Raw genomic sequence first — 12511 nt, 5'->3', positions numbered from 1 at the left:
GTTGAAAAAGGTGACTCTACAATGCCTACACCAGGAGGATATAATTCTACAAATAAGGGCCCAGCACGACATTTATGAGAAAAGCCGAGTCCTCCTGCGCAAAGCTGATTGGTGCTCAGCCAATGGGCTTCAGGGCGTTGCAAATAAAGGCACCTTCTCCACTGGGCTGGCCAGACGCAGTGTTGTCTCTGCCTGCGGAACTTCGGGAAATGCTCAACTCCTATCCCAGCAGAACACATCCGTGGTCAGCAAAGAGAAACCGCACTTTGAAGATGAAGCATCTTCTTGCCCAATTCCCATCCATTTTGGCCATTTATTGCTTCTGCCTACTACAGATTCCCTCCTCAGGTAAGGGGGCCCCTTCAACAGACCCCAGCTGGCCTGAGCTCTAAGGAAGACTGGGACAGACCTTGACCTTTCAGGGCACTTCTGGAGGGAGTCTAGCTTGGTTCCCTCACCTACTCTCATTTCTACCCTTTGGAAATGGCTTCCATCAGAGAGGATGGACAGAGCTAGATGCCGCAGCCTTTTACCAAAGGAGGTTACTTTCCCCTGTGGAACTGCCTTTAAACAGCTCCTGTCCCAGGGCTGGTCCCAGGATGTGCCGCTGAAATTGTGAGGGATATGAGTCGGGGGACGACTCCAACGTATTAGCCATTTGTGCTCTTGGAATTCTGAAGAGATGAGAGCAGAGACGAGCTTACAGTGCCAAAGACTGAGGATTGAGGAACAGTTGGAGAAGGGCGGTGTGGGAGCGAGCACAGAGAAAGGGAATCTTCTCCTAGCTTCTCCTGTGGGCCTGGCGGGGAAGGTGAGGGGGTTGGGCGGGGGGGAGAGGCCCTGGGAGCGCAGCTGAGGCCCCATGTCTTCCAAGACTTGGGCGCTGTCCGAGGTGCTGACCGGACGCGGGTGTCTCTTCACCAAATTCTGAGAACCAGTGCTTTTGCAGGGAAAAGGGGTTCCCTGTAGGGAACAGGAGTTGGGTATGGGGTCCCTAGTCGAAATTTGTTACCCATCTCCAGGTAACTCGCTATATGATGCAGGATGTGGTGGAAGCTCCAGTTGGAAACACAGATTATTTCAAAATTTTAGAATTTTCCATTAGAATTTTGGTTTCAGAGAGTAGAAAATCTTTGAAAATATATTCAAACAGAAAATATATTTGAAATAGAATGCTTGTTTTGCCGTGTCCTGTAGTGTAATCACAAAGCCTAGGCATTGCAAGGAACCATGGAGGTCATCTAGTTTAAACTCTCAGGAGAGCAGGGATCGCCTTTATGATTTCCCTAGTTGATTACTTTCAGTGACACCCAACTCACTACAGGCCAAAGTCAGCCAGTAGCTGCCTCCCCTGGTTTCCAATAGAAACTTGTTTTGGAAATTTCTTACTACCTTTTATTTATCTGTCTATATATTTATATCCACCTCCCTCTTTTTCCGATTTAATTTTCTGTTCCCTGAGGATAAGGTCCCTATGGTATTTATCATTGTATTGTTAGCACAGAACCTCTTTATCATTCCTTATAAGATTGGTTTGAATTTCTTTTCATTTTTGAATAGCTCCAATCATCACAAACTTCTTTACACTGAGCTGAAATCTGATCACATGCAACTTCTAACCACTAGCCCTAGTTCTGCCCTTTGGGGATATACAGAATAAGACTAATATTTCTTTTTTTTTTTTTTTTCCCGGTACACGGGCCTCTCACTGTTGTGGTCTCTCCCGTTGCGGAGCAACAGGCTCCGGACGCGCAGGCTCAGCGGCCATGGCTCACGGGCCCAGCCGCTCTGCGGCATGTGGGATCTTCCCGGACCGGGACACGAACCCGCATCCCCTGCATCGGCAGGTGGACTCTCAACCGCTGCGCCACCAGGGAAGCCCAGGACTAATATTTCTTATGACAGGTTCTCAGAACAGTTGATGGCAGTTAACACACACTTCCTAATTTTTCCCTTTTTGCCAAAGAAAACTGTGCTCAGTTCCTTTAACTCACAACAAATCCTATCATTTCAAGTAGGACTATTACCTTTCAAGGTTGGGACACTATCTTTTGAATCCAGCACAAGATTGCCTCAGCTTTTTCTTGGCTTATAGTGAGACGGCAGGGAGCAATATATCACTCAGTATTTTTTTTAAAAAAATACTACTCTTGAGCCAGATATTCCCTGTCTCAGATTTTTTAAATCTAAATTCAGGGTCTTATATTTATCCCATTTAATTTCATCTTCTTAGTTTTGACATATCCCGTTGATTCTTTCAGTTGCAGTATTAGCTTTTCCTCCAAGTGTTGTGTTACATGCAAATGAGACGAAGACTTCATCTAGGTCAGATAAAAGTTGACCGGTATAGGGTTCAGCTGCGTTACTTACTCAGCTGCATTACCAGTAGCAACCTTCCCCATATCCCTATTCCTGAAGAGTCTGATGAAGCAGAGAGACAGGTATCCGTATTTCTTAAAAGTTCCAAGAGTGACTCTGATGCACATACTTACTGACACCATCTCTTGATATCCTGTCCTTATATATTCCATCAAAATATTACCAAAAGTGTGGTCCAGCTGCTCGCCACTCAAAAGCCAATAAAGAGGCAAGGTTGGTGGAAAGGAAAGCTTCCTTTATGTCAGGTGCTGGCAATAGAGTGGGGAGGGTGGACAAAGGCCTGTCCAAAGGCTGACTCCCCAGCCACGCGCCCCCACCCCCGACAATCAGTGGGCAAGAGCTTTTATAGATGGAGGGAGGAGGCTACTTGCAGAAACAGCACAGTCAGCTCTGACGGTAATCTTGAAATTGGTCATGTGATGGTCTGACCAGCATCATCTTGATTTTTTTAAGTATAGTTCATCTTCAGTTCTCGGGTTGGGTTGTTCCCATTTCCTTGAGGCCAGTTCTCAGAATTGTGGCAGCTTATGTCATGGCTACAGCCTGGTCAGCGTGTAGTTAACTTCTTCCACCTGATGGAGGTTTTAGTATCTACAAGACAGCTCACAGGATATGGCTCAGAATATTATCTATAGCCCTTGAGAAGGAACTAAAGGTCCTTGACTTTGCTTACTGACTAAACTATTTTTATTTAGTCTTTTGGGAATGTTTTCTTTTGTTTCTGCATTTTCTCACTTCTTGGATTAAACTTATCTTTTGGCTAAAGTTTTTCTACAGAAAAAAGGCAGGAGGAGGACATGAGGGGGCAAGGACCATAGGGCTCTGCTCCATTTCAAAAATACAAATTAAGTTGTTAACTAGGTAATTTTTTCCCTCTCTCCTAACTTGCTAACTCTTGTGCTGCTAACTCCTGGTAAATAAAAAACCATGCAATTTTTAATTAACTTTGGTACAAATCTCAGATTTGCTAGTGGTAGGTAGAAGTGTGTTTTCTTTAACAATCCTTTTAACAACATGGTATTAATAGAATCGCTGTGTGCTCTTCATGGTAAAGATTTAAAAGTTAATGCTGGACTTCCCTGGTGGTCCAGTGGTTAAGTAATCCATCTTGCAATGCAGGGGACGCCGTTTTGATCCCTGGTCGGGGAACTAAGATCCCACCTGCTGCAGGGCAACTAAGCCCACGCACCACAACTAGAGAGGAGCCCATGTGCTGCAACTAAGACCCGATGCAGCCAATAAATAAATAAATATTTTTTTAAAAAGTTAACGCTACAACCTCTTTTCTCCTAATAGAGATTTTTATGATTTCTCACAATAGGATTTCCTCGACCTTTAGCTGCTCCTCCAGATGGCTTGAATATCGTGAAGCTTGAGGTACTCCACTGTTCAGTAATGTGAGATTTTTATTTAGCCTTAGCCTTGAAACTATCAAGTGGATAATGTTCACTTAAAACTATTTTAAGATCAGATTCTTGGCTGCAGCAGAAACTCACTGTTTTCATTTTCGTGGCTTCATTTAAGTCATCTTGGGAGTTGTGTTGAAATGTATGGCCACTGTGTGAGAAGATAATGCAACGTTCATAAATGAGGCAACTTTAGGATTTAATTTTACTTCTATTGATTAAGGAATTTGTAATTATCTTTGATTGATTTTCCTCATTTTTTAGCGGCTGGCATATTGGGCAACTCTTTCTAGACAACCTAAGGTAAAACAATGAATATACATATGGTAATTCTTTTATTTATAACAGTGCACCTGCTTATACCATAATTGATATCTGTAAATAAGCACACTCTTTTGCTACCTATAGGAGAATTCTGCGTGTACGTGTAAGTGTGTGTGTAAGAATACAGTTTTAGGAAATAACGAGTGAATCTCCTAAATATAAATGACCATAAAATATTGGTGGTTCATCTGCATTCTTATAAGGATCATAATCACATATACATATCATATACATAATCACGTATATACATAAAATTACATGTCAGGTGGGGATACAGTAGTGATCCAAACAGACCAAATTACCTGCTCTCATGGAATTTATATTCTAGTTGGGGAAGTAGTCTCCAAGATAGATAGATAAAATTTTTTAAATATTTTTTTCTCTAAAAAGAAAAAAAAATAAAGCAAGGAAGGTGCATATGAAATCTTGAGAGTTGGTGTTCATCACCTGGAAAATCATCTTCAAATTCCTTGGTTATTTTGTGGGGGGGCTTGAAAAGTAATGGTATAAAGTTGATGAACATGATAACAAAAATATATTGCCTATTGGGCAAAAATATTTGCCCAATAGGTGTCCAGAACACACACACACACACACACACACACGCACACACACACACTTCTGTGAACAGATGCTGACAAAGAGACCGGAAGTTGTAAAAATAGTAAATTTCTGCTGATTTAGAAATGGTGATCATAAAGAAACAAAGTTAATGTCCACTGAGCCTCTGCTATGAGTAATTTTGGTTCATGATTTTGTGTGTCTGTGTGTGTGTGTGTGTGTGTGTGCCCATATTCATGTGGGTACATCTACACACATAACAAAGAGAGAAAGAGAGAATATGTAAGTATTGGTTACTGCAGAAACCCTCCACGAAGTTTGTAGGAAGTCGTACTCACAGCAACAAAATTAGACACGTTACTAACAACTTTCATTTCTGTCTTGATTGGAGTTTGAGCTGTTTCAACAATGTTTAGATGTAAATGAGATGAGATCAATAGTAACGAGATTATTTACAACATCATTCACAGTACCTCTCTGAGTAGGATATGCTACCAGTACAGCTTTTCCTGGGCTGTCATCCATGCAGACAGAACAGGGTGGTGCTCTAACAAGGATTTAGAAATTAAAAGCTGGACTTTCTGCAAGAACAGTGAAGATTCATGTAGAAAGCTTTTAGGGAAAAAATTTGGTCAATATGAACCAACCCTAAGAAAACTGAATTATAGGGTATGCCCAGCAGCAAATTAAAAGTTGCAATCGTTATTTTATCCCACCTCTTAGTTAGATGGCTATCTGGGAACTGATTAGGGTATTGCTTCAATGCATCATAGAGTATGTTTTTCCCCTGAAGATTGAAAAGGTAAAATAAGATTAAGTTTTAAAATAATGATGTCGCTGGCAACTTTCCTTTTGGCAAGATTCTGCATCAACTATAGTCTTATTAAGTTTGTATAATGGATTTCTTTTTAGAATGCCAATTTATTTCATAATATTCAGGTAAATCAGGAAGGTCCCCGGTGTAATTTCTCCTGGAAACCTGCCCCAGTAAAATTCCATGTGACTTACCCTCATCATTTTCTTTCCAGGATAATCAAGACATATACAGAAGGGTGAGTACCACCAGCCTAGTAACAAGAGCATGCAACTACCACATTTACAGCAAGTGACGCTTAGAATTAAAATCAACCTTTTTTTTCCTCTTATTTAGTTTTCATTTCATTACTCCAGAACTCAGAAGCCGACGCATCCAGTTAAAACCGGGGTCATCATTTATCGTAATCATCTCTCCGTAAAAGTCACTCTCCTCTGCACGCCTTTGTCCTTTCCCATTTAATATATGCAGATAAGTAGAAAAACAGGGGCCTTCCAGAAACTTTGGGTAATAGCTTTCTAGGTGCTTTTTCCTGGGGCTGCAGGGATTCTCTCTCTCCCTCTCTGGGGAAGGGGTTGGGGGAGGTTGACAGATCTGAAAAGCTAGAGAATAATTACAGAAAAGGAAAAATTAGTAAGAAATAACTTTTTATTATGCATTTAAACAGATGTACAAGAAGCCTGGTAAAGACTGAGCTCTATTTACATTGCTCCATGTTACCTTTTGTGTTTTAAATTCTGTAAAGCGCTTTGTGAAGTGTGAAGTACCACATTCTCAATAGGGACCTGTGGGTGTGCATCTTTCGTCACTGTCACAGTGTGTATGTGCTGTGGGAATAAAAAGCATCGCCTCTAACTCTCTTATTATAAATTGGAGTTACCCTCAGGAACAGATTGTTGAAGTGAATTTCTGCAGGGTATGATTTGGAGAATATTGGGAAGGTCATAGAATCAATCCAGTCAGAGTGATTGAAATTCTACTATTAGAAAGTCACTTGTTTATATAGTCAAGGCTTTCCAAGTCTTCAGAAAGATCCTTAAAATAAACAAGTACCAAGCAAAAAGTTTTTCCCTTTGAGGCAAAGACACAAGAGTAGTATAGATTATAGATTTAGTACTGGGGATCGGGTAAGGATGGGAATAGTATCAGGACAGGCCATGGGCACTGCAAGTTGAGAAGGGTTAAAAATGGAAGGGAAAAGAGAAAGACAAATACCATATGATATCACTTATATGTGGAGTCTAAAATATGGCACAAAGGAACCCATCTACAAAACAGAAGCTGACTCACAGACATAGAGAACAGACTTGTGGTTGCCAAGGGGTGTGGGGAGTGGGGAAGAATGGAGTGGGAGTTTGGGGTTGGTAGATGCAAACTATTACATTTAATGGAATGGATAAACAACAAGGTCCTACTGTAGAGCACAGGGAACTATTTTCAATATCCTGTGATAAACCACAGTGGAAAAGAATATGAAAAAAAGAATATATATATGTGTATAATTGTCACTTTTCTGTACAGCAGAAATTAACACAACATTGTAAATCAAATATAGTTCAATAAAAAAAGATTCTTTCTAGCCTAAAAAAGAAAAAAAAAAAAAAGAAAATGGAAGGGAAAAGATAAACTCCGTGTCTGTGACACGAATTAACGTTTACTCTGAGCTGAAATACTCAGGGAGGATTCACAGGACTAGATAAGACAGGGTATGTATGTCTGAGTGTGTGCGGGCAGTCACAGATGAGACATACAGGAGAATAAAATGAATGGGGCCGGTGGTTATGCATGCTGCCCTTCCACCTCGTCCCTTAGATAAGGAGAGCACACCTGGGGAGCCAGAGAGGATCTTCATGGAGATGCTTATCTGGGACGATGCACTCCACACTAGAAGGACAGAATGTTTGGGATTAATGCAGATACAAGTCTGTTTTACCCTAAGGGAATATTTTTGAGTGATATGTTGGAATGAAAGGTGCTAGCAAGGCAAGCGGTTCTTTATTGAAATCATAAAATTTCAGGCTTAGGCTTGGAAATGGATTTTACTCTGAAAATTAAACCCATTTGTAAGGGGGTGAGCAGACAGGAATGCACATAGCCCTGGGCCTGGGCCCAGCGCTGTCTGACCCTCACCGCCTCTTTGCCGCAGTTTCCTCCTGTGAATTCTCTAATGCGTCTGGCTGCTAAGCTGGCCAACCAAAGGATGAAAAGATTTCGGCAGCGCGTACGTACTTTTTCCTTCCACCATATTTTTATGCCACTAGAAGTTCACTTACCCGTGGTGAATGCCTGTTGTCCCCTTTGGGCTCACTGGTGTTTTCTCCTTGTACGAGCTCCACACGGTGGCTGCAGGGCAGGGAATGGGGGAGAGGGGCTGTGGTCCAGCTCCGTGACCATGGGCTCCTCCTCTGCGCTCTTCATCTTTTCTCATTTTAGTTTTCGTGTTGTTTTTTCACTTTCCCTGCCCCTTCCTCTTCCTCCCCATGACATGGACACGTGCCTTGATCATATACTCTGCTTCCCATTGCCCCACCTGCCCTTTTATTCTTATGGCAGGGCTTCGTTTCTTAAAAAAAAAAGAAGCTCTGAAACTAACACAACATTGTAAATCAACTATACTCTAATATAAAATTAAATTAAAAAAACCAAAAAAATTTTAATTAAAAAAATTTAAGTTTAGAAATGACTAGTTTCGATAATAGCTGAACCTGTTCAAAATGTCCATCAAGGTTTTGTTGCATGGTAGCAGAACAAAGAAACAAACACAAATTTTTGGACACTGTGAGTCCAAGGAGGGTGAACGACTCATTCCAGTTTGCCCAGGACATTCCCGTTCCTGGGTTTAGCTCTGAAAATGCCAAGACCCCAGAAAAATCGCTCACTTCCTGAGAAACCCATTGGTCATTCTAAGCACAGGCCACAGTTTGCTTGGATACTGGTGTCAGACTTCCAGGTTGAGTCTGCCTCCACCATTGGGCCAGACCCACACGGAAAGATGAGCTGAAGAAGCTGAAATGGCATATCCTTGAAAATCTGCCTAAACCAGGAGCCAATTTCAAGTCGAGGCTATTGGGAAGAACAAGCAAGTTTAACATTGTCCTGGACCCTAAGGGTAACCTGACCAAGAAAACACACTTGCCTTCCTGAACAGAAAATTGTGATTGGCTCCACGGTTAGCTGTTTTCTTGAAAGGCATTTTGCATCTGACTTCCGGCTACCTTAGAATGGAATCAGGGAGGGGCAGGATCACAGTACACTGCAAGCCTCGGGGATGAGTTTCCTATTAAATGAACCTGGGCCTCATTCCTTCACAGGATTCCGGAGCTGCTGCAGAGCATCTTACCAAGAAGGTATGTAAGCCCTGAGCAAGCACCACCCCCCAAAAAAGATCTACTTCTCAAAGAGAGAAGGACGGGGGAGTGCTTGAAGCCAGGCCACCTTGCAGCCCCTTTAGATCACTTCTGGAAAGAACTGGTCTCACACTCTGCCCTAAAATTCTCTGAGGCTGAGCATCTAATTTTGGGTTTCCCTGGGCTTGTCCTGGAGCAGAAAGGAATCATGGAGCGATGCCCTTGGACGGCACTATTTCATCTCCGTTCTTACAGATGCGTCACCTGGGGCCATCTGCCCCTGGAGGTTTGCTTTCTGGCTCAGGGGCCCACAGGCCAGTTGTGCAAACTTGGGGAGGGGTGCAGCATCTGTGCTTCTCCAAGTTGACCGTGCACCATAAACACTTGGGACTTGTTAAAATTCAGATGGCTGGGCCCCAACCCGAGATTCAGTGGGCGCCTGAGATTTTGCATTTCTAACAAGTTCCCAAGTGTTGTTAATGTTTTGGGTCTGGGGACCACACCTTGAAAACCACTACCATAGACATCTTTGAAAGACCTTCGGCACAGCGTGGCTGCATAATGGTTTGTGTTTTTATGTTGCAGGATCACACTGCCACCTTGGAAAGACCATTTTTCCTTTTCAGGGTAAAGCATTTTTCCTCGTCTCTGTTTTTCACCCCAATTCTCTCCTACCGCCCCAATTATGGAGTTACTGCAGAATGAGCCCAGACAGGCCCCCATGGCGAACTGGTGAATCATTAGGGGAACTTTCTCACCCTTCCTTAGGGGATGATGACTCGATGCTTGGAAAGGAAAGGGTCCAACGGACACGGGCTGCGCGCACCAGGGCTCTGGGAGGAGCTCTGGGGCGGGAGGCGGGAGTTCTGCTGATGGACAGACGCGCGGGCCAACCAAAGTCGGAGTCCGTGTTCCAGCGCCTGAAGGTCCGGGACGCACGGCCCCGATCACAGTGGAAATAGGAGTCTAGGCGTCCTTTTCCCCAGGGAACTTGGAGCTTCTTGCAAAGGTCACAGAGTCACAGATGGTCTTTTAGTTCTAGACCTACCACTCCCTAGCTGTTTCACCCCCTAGATCTTCAGTGTTTGCATCAGAAAAACGTGCGAATCCGACTACATGTGCGCTCCTCCATCTGCATTCTGTGGTCATTGGTGCTAAGAGATGCTCTGCAAAGATCAAATACGATCGAAAACACTGTACCTGACACTCTGCAAGGTTTACAGAGAATACCATGTCCTGCAGGAAGCAACCTGTTTAACTTGGCTCAGTCATACTTTTCCCAAACCCCCATGACATCCCAAGTACACATTTTAAATCTGCATGCCCTACTAGTGGTTGTTTTCTGGAAAGTACTTGCAGAAACAGTGGGTCTCCATGATGTCTTTAGGATGAGAAGTGTTGTGATGCGTTGTTTAGGGATCGTCCTGCCACATAAACAGAGGCTAAGGGGTGGAGTGGTGAGGTGAGGGACAGTGTCAGGGCCATAGGAGCAGCAAGGGTCCTGGAGCACTGCCCCAGAGGATCCACAGAGTAGCAGTGACTGGGGCTCCCCAGGTGAGCCCCCAGGGAAGCTGCTAATGCCTCAGTTAGGAGAACAGAGCCTTAGGGCGTAGAGAAAGGGTCTGGAACCAAGACAGAGATTCCAGGCAGTATGGTCTCAGTACTGTAAGCTGCTCCTTTTTTTTTTTCAGCCAAGGAATGGAAGAAACCTTGACCTTAGCACCTGGTAGGATCGTCCAAGGTCAGTCTCATTGCAGCTCTTCTCCTCCAAACAAATGTTATCTGTCTGACGTGGGGCAGTGAGAGGCAGCCAGAGGGGTGATGGTTCCAAGAAAGGGAGGCCAAGTGAAACCCCTAAGGGGCTCCTCTGCCCCCTCCCTTTCCTGCTCTCAGCATCACAGAGACCCCACTGCAGCCTGGCACTGTCCCAAACAATGCAGCCTTTGCTTCATGCCAGCTCTTTGCAGGTGTGTTGTCTCCAGCAGTGGCTGTGAGAGGACAGAAGCTCCACAGCTTTTGTGGCTTCTCACCTGGCCCTTGTGATGAGGCAAAATCCGCCCTGGCGTGCTTGGTGGGGAGAAGTTCTCTCTAGTGGGAACATTTCCGATTAGAACCAGGCCAGGCTCTTCCCTCCATTCAATGATGCTCCGAGACCTGGAGGTGAAATCTGGCGAGATTTCTTGGCTTCTGGCCTGTGGCAGTTCGAGTCCCTGCACACGAGCAGCTCTGGGCCACCACTGTCTCTCATGTTGATGTGGTCCCAGGGACATGAGGCCACTGTCTTTCAGAGGCATCCCAGCTTCCCTCCTGGAGCCCCTGGACCAAATGACAGTGACTGGGGCCCTGGCAGCCCAAGGTGCCTGAGAGAGCTGTCCAGATGCTGGGGAGCCTAGCCGCCCTGGCCAAACTGGGAAAGATGTTCCCTGAGGCCACAGCTCTCACACTGACCTAATGGCCTGATCAGTTACAGCAACAAACCTTATGAGTACCAATTATGGGCATTTATGACATGCCAAATTGAGGTATTTTAAAATATGTTATATAATAACATGACCCTGGGCCTCATCTCCATCCTGATAATGATTCAATCTGACCTGTACATTTTTCTTTTTTCTTTTCAGAATTCAGCGGCAAAGGGAGTCTGGATCAGATGAGGCAACTGAGCATTTGTTTTGAACAAACATCAAATTTCTTTCTGTGAACAGTATTTAAAGAGAATTCTCTTGCTCTCTCTTCACTAGAATATTCAGTTGTGTAAAAAATAAAGTAGCATTGACACAACATTTTCATTTCTTATTTCTTATCGGGTATATTTTTTAAGTAATAGGATACGTATGATTAAAATGTGCTGGTTTTGGTGTTGTTTTTTTTTTTTTGCGGTACACAGGCCTCTCACTGTTGTGGCCTCTCCCGTTGCGGAGCACAGGCTCCGGACGCGCAGGCTCAGCGGCCATAGCTCATGGGCCTAGCTGCTCCGCGGCATGTGGGATCCTCCCGGACCGGGGCACGAACCCGTGTCCCCTGCATCAGTAGGCGGACTCTCAACCACTGCGCCACCAGGGAAGCCCTTGGTGTTGTTTTATCGTGTTCCAACAATCTCGTTATTGTCGAGCGTTGAGAGCACAAGCCCGGGAGAGCCTGGCTGGCTTCAGATACTGACTCTGCTTTTTAGCTGGGGGACGGTGGGCTGGTCACTTCCATGAAAAAATAACAGCACCTTCACATCGTTTTAGAGATGACTGAGGAGATGGTCCACATGAGGGGCTTAGCATGATGGTACCTAGTGAGCACTCAGGGAGTGTTGGCTCTAATTACATTTCAAAGATGAGTTTTGTTACACAAATGGTACCAAAGGGACTTGCCCTATGGGAGCTGCTTCTGTATTGCCGACCAAGGGCTCGAAGTTACAGCATTAAGTTAACGTATACCAACTCCAATATGATCCAGCAATCCCACTCCTGGGCATAGATCCAGACAAAACTATAATCTGAAAAGATACACACACCCCTATGTTCATGGCAGCACTATTTACAATAGCCAAGACATGGAAACAACCTAAATGTCCACCAACAGATGAATGGATAAAGAAGATGTGGTGTATATATATATATATATATATATATATATATATATATATATATACACACACACAATGGAATATTACTCAGCCAGAAAAAGAC

At 44.0% G+C, this 12511-nt stretch overlaps 1 protein-coding gene across 1 annotated transcript; it reads left to right on the top strand.

Moving 5' to 3' along the window:
- Positions 1 to 272: 272 nt before the first annotated feature.
- On the top strand, positions 273 to 10561 carry NMS (neuromedin S). The gene is made up of 8 exons (XM_060170001.1): positions 273 to 348; positions 3701 to 3756; positions 4050 to 4088; positions 5699 to 5722; positions 5821 to 5874; positions 7631 to 7705; positions 9417 to 9458; positions 10523 to 10561. Exons 1-8 carry the CDS (start codon positions 273 to 275, stop codon positions 10559 to 10561), a joined length of 405 nt encoding a protein of 134 aa, XP_060025984.1.
- The last annotated feature ends 1950 nt before the right edge of the window (positions 10562 to 12511 follow it).

This window comes from Lagenorhynchus albirostris, chromosome 13, assembly GCF_949774975.1.
Source record: "Lagenorhynchus albirostris chromosome 13, mLagAlb1.1, whole genome shotgun sequence".
Taxonomy (NCBI): Eukaryota; Metazoa; Chordata; class Mammalia; order Artiodactyla; family Delphinidae; genus Lagenorhynchus; species Lagenorhynchus albirostris.
This window is presented reverse-complemented; position numbering and strand designations above follow the sequence as displayed.

Excerpts from the sequence above, each read along its gene's own strand:
- NMS (XM_060170001.1), top strand. The coding sequence starts at position 273 with ATGAAGCATCTTCTTGCCCAATTCCCATCCATTTTGGCCATTTATTGC. Across the intron at positions 4,089-5,698 it reads CTCTTTCTAGACAACCTAAG|GATAATCAAGACATATACAG; the intron begins GTAAAACAATGA and ends TTTTCTTTCCAG. Across the intron at positions 5,875-7,630 it reads CGCATCCAGTTAAAACCGGG|TTTCCTCCTGTGAATTCTCT; the intron begins GTCATCATTTAT and ends TCTTTGCCGCAG.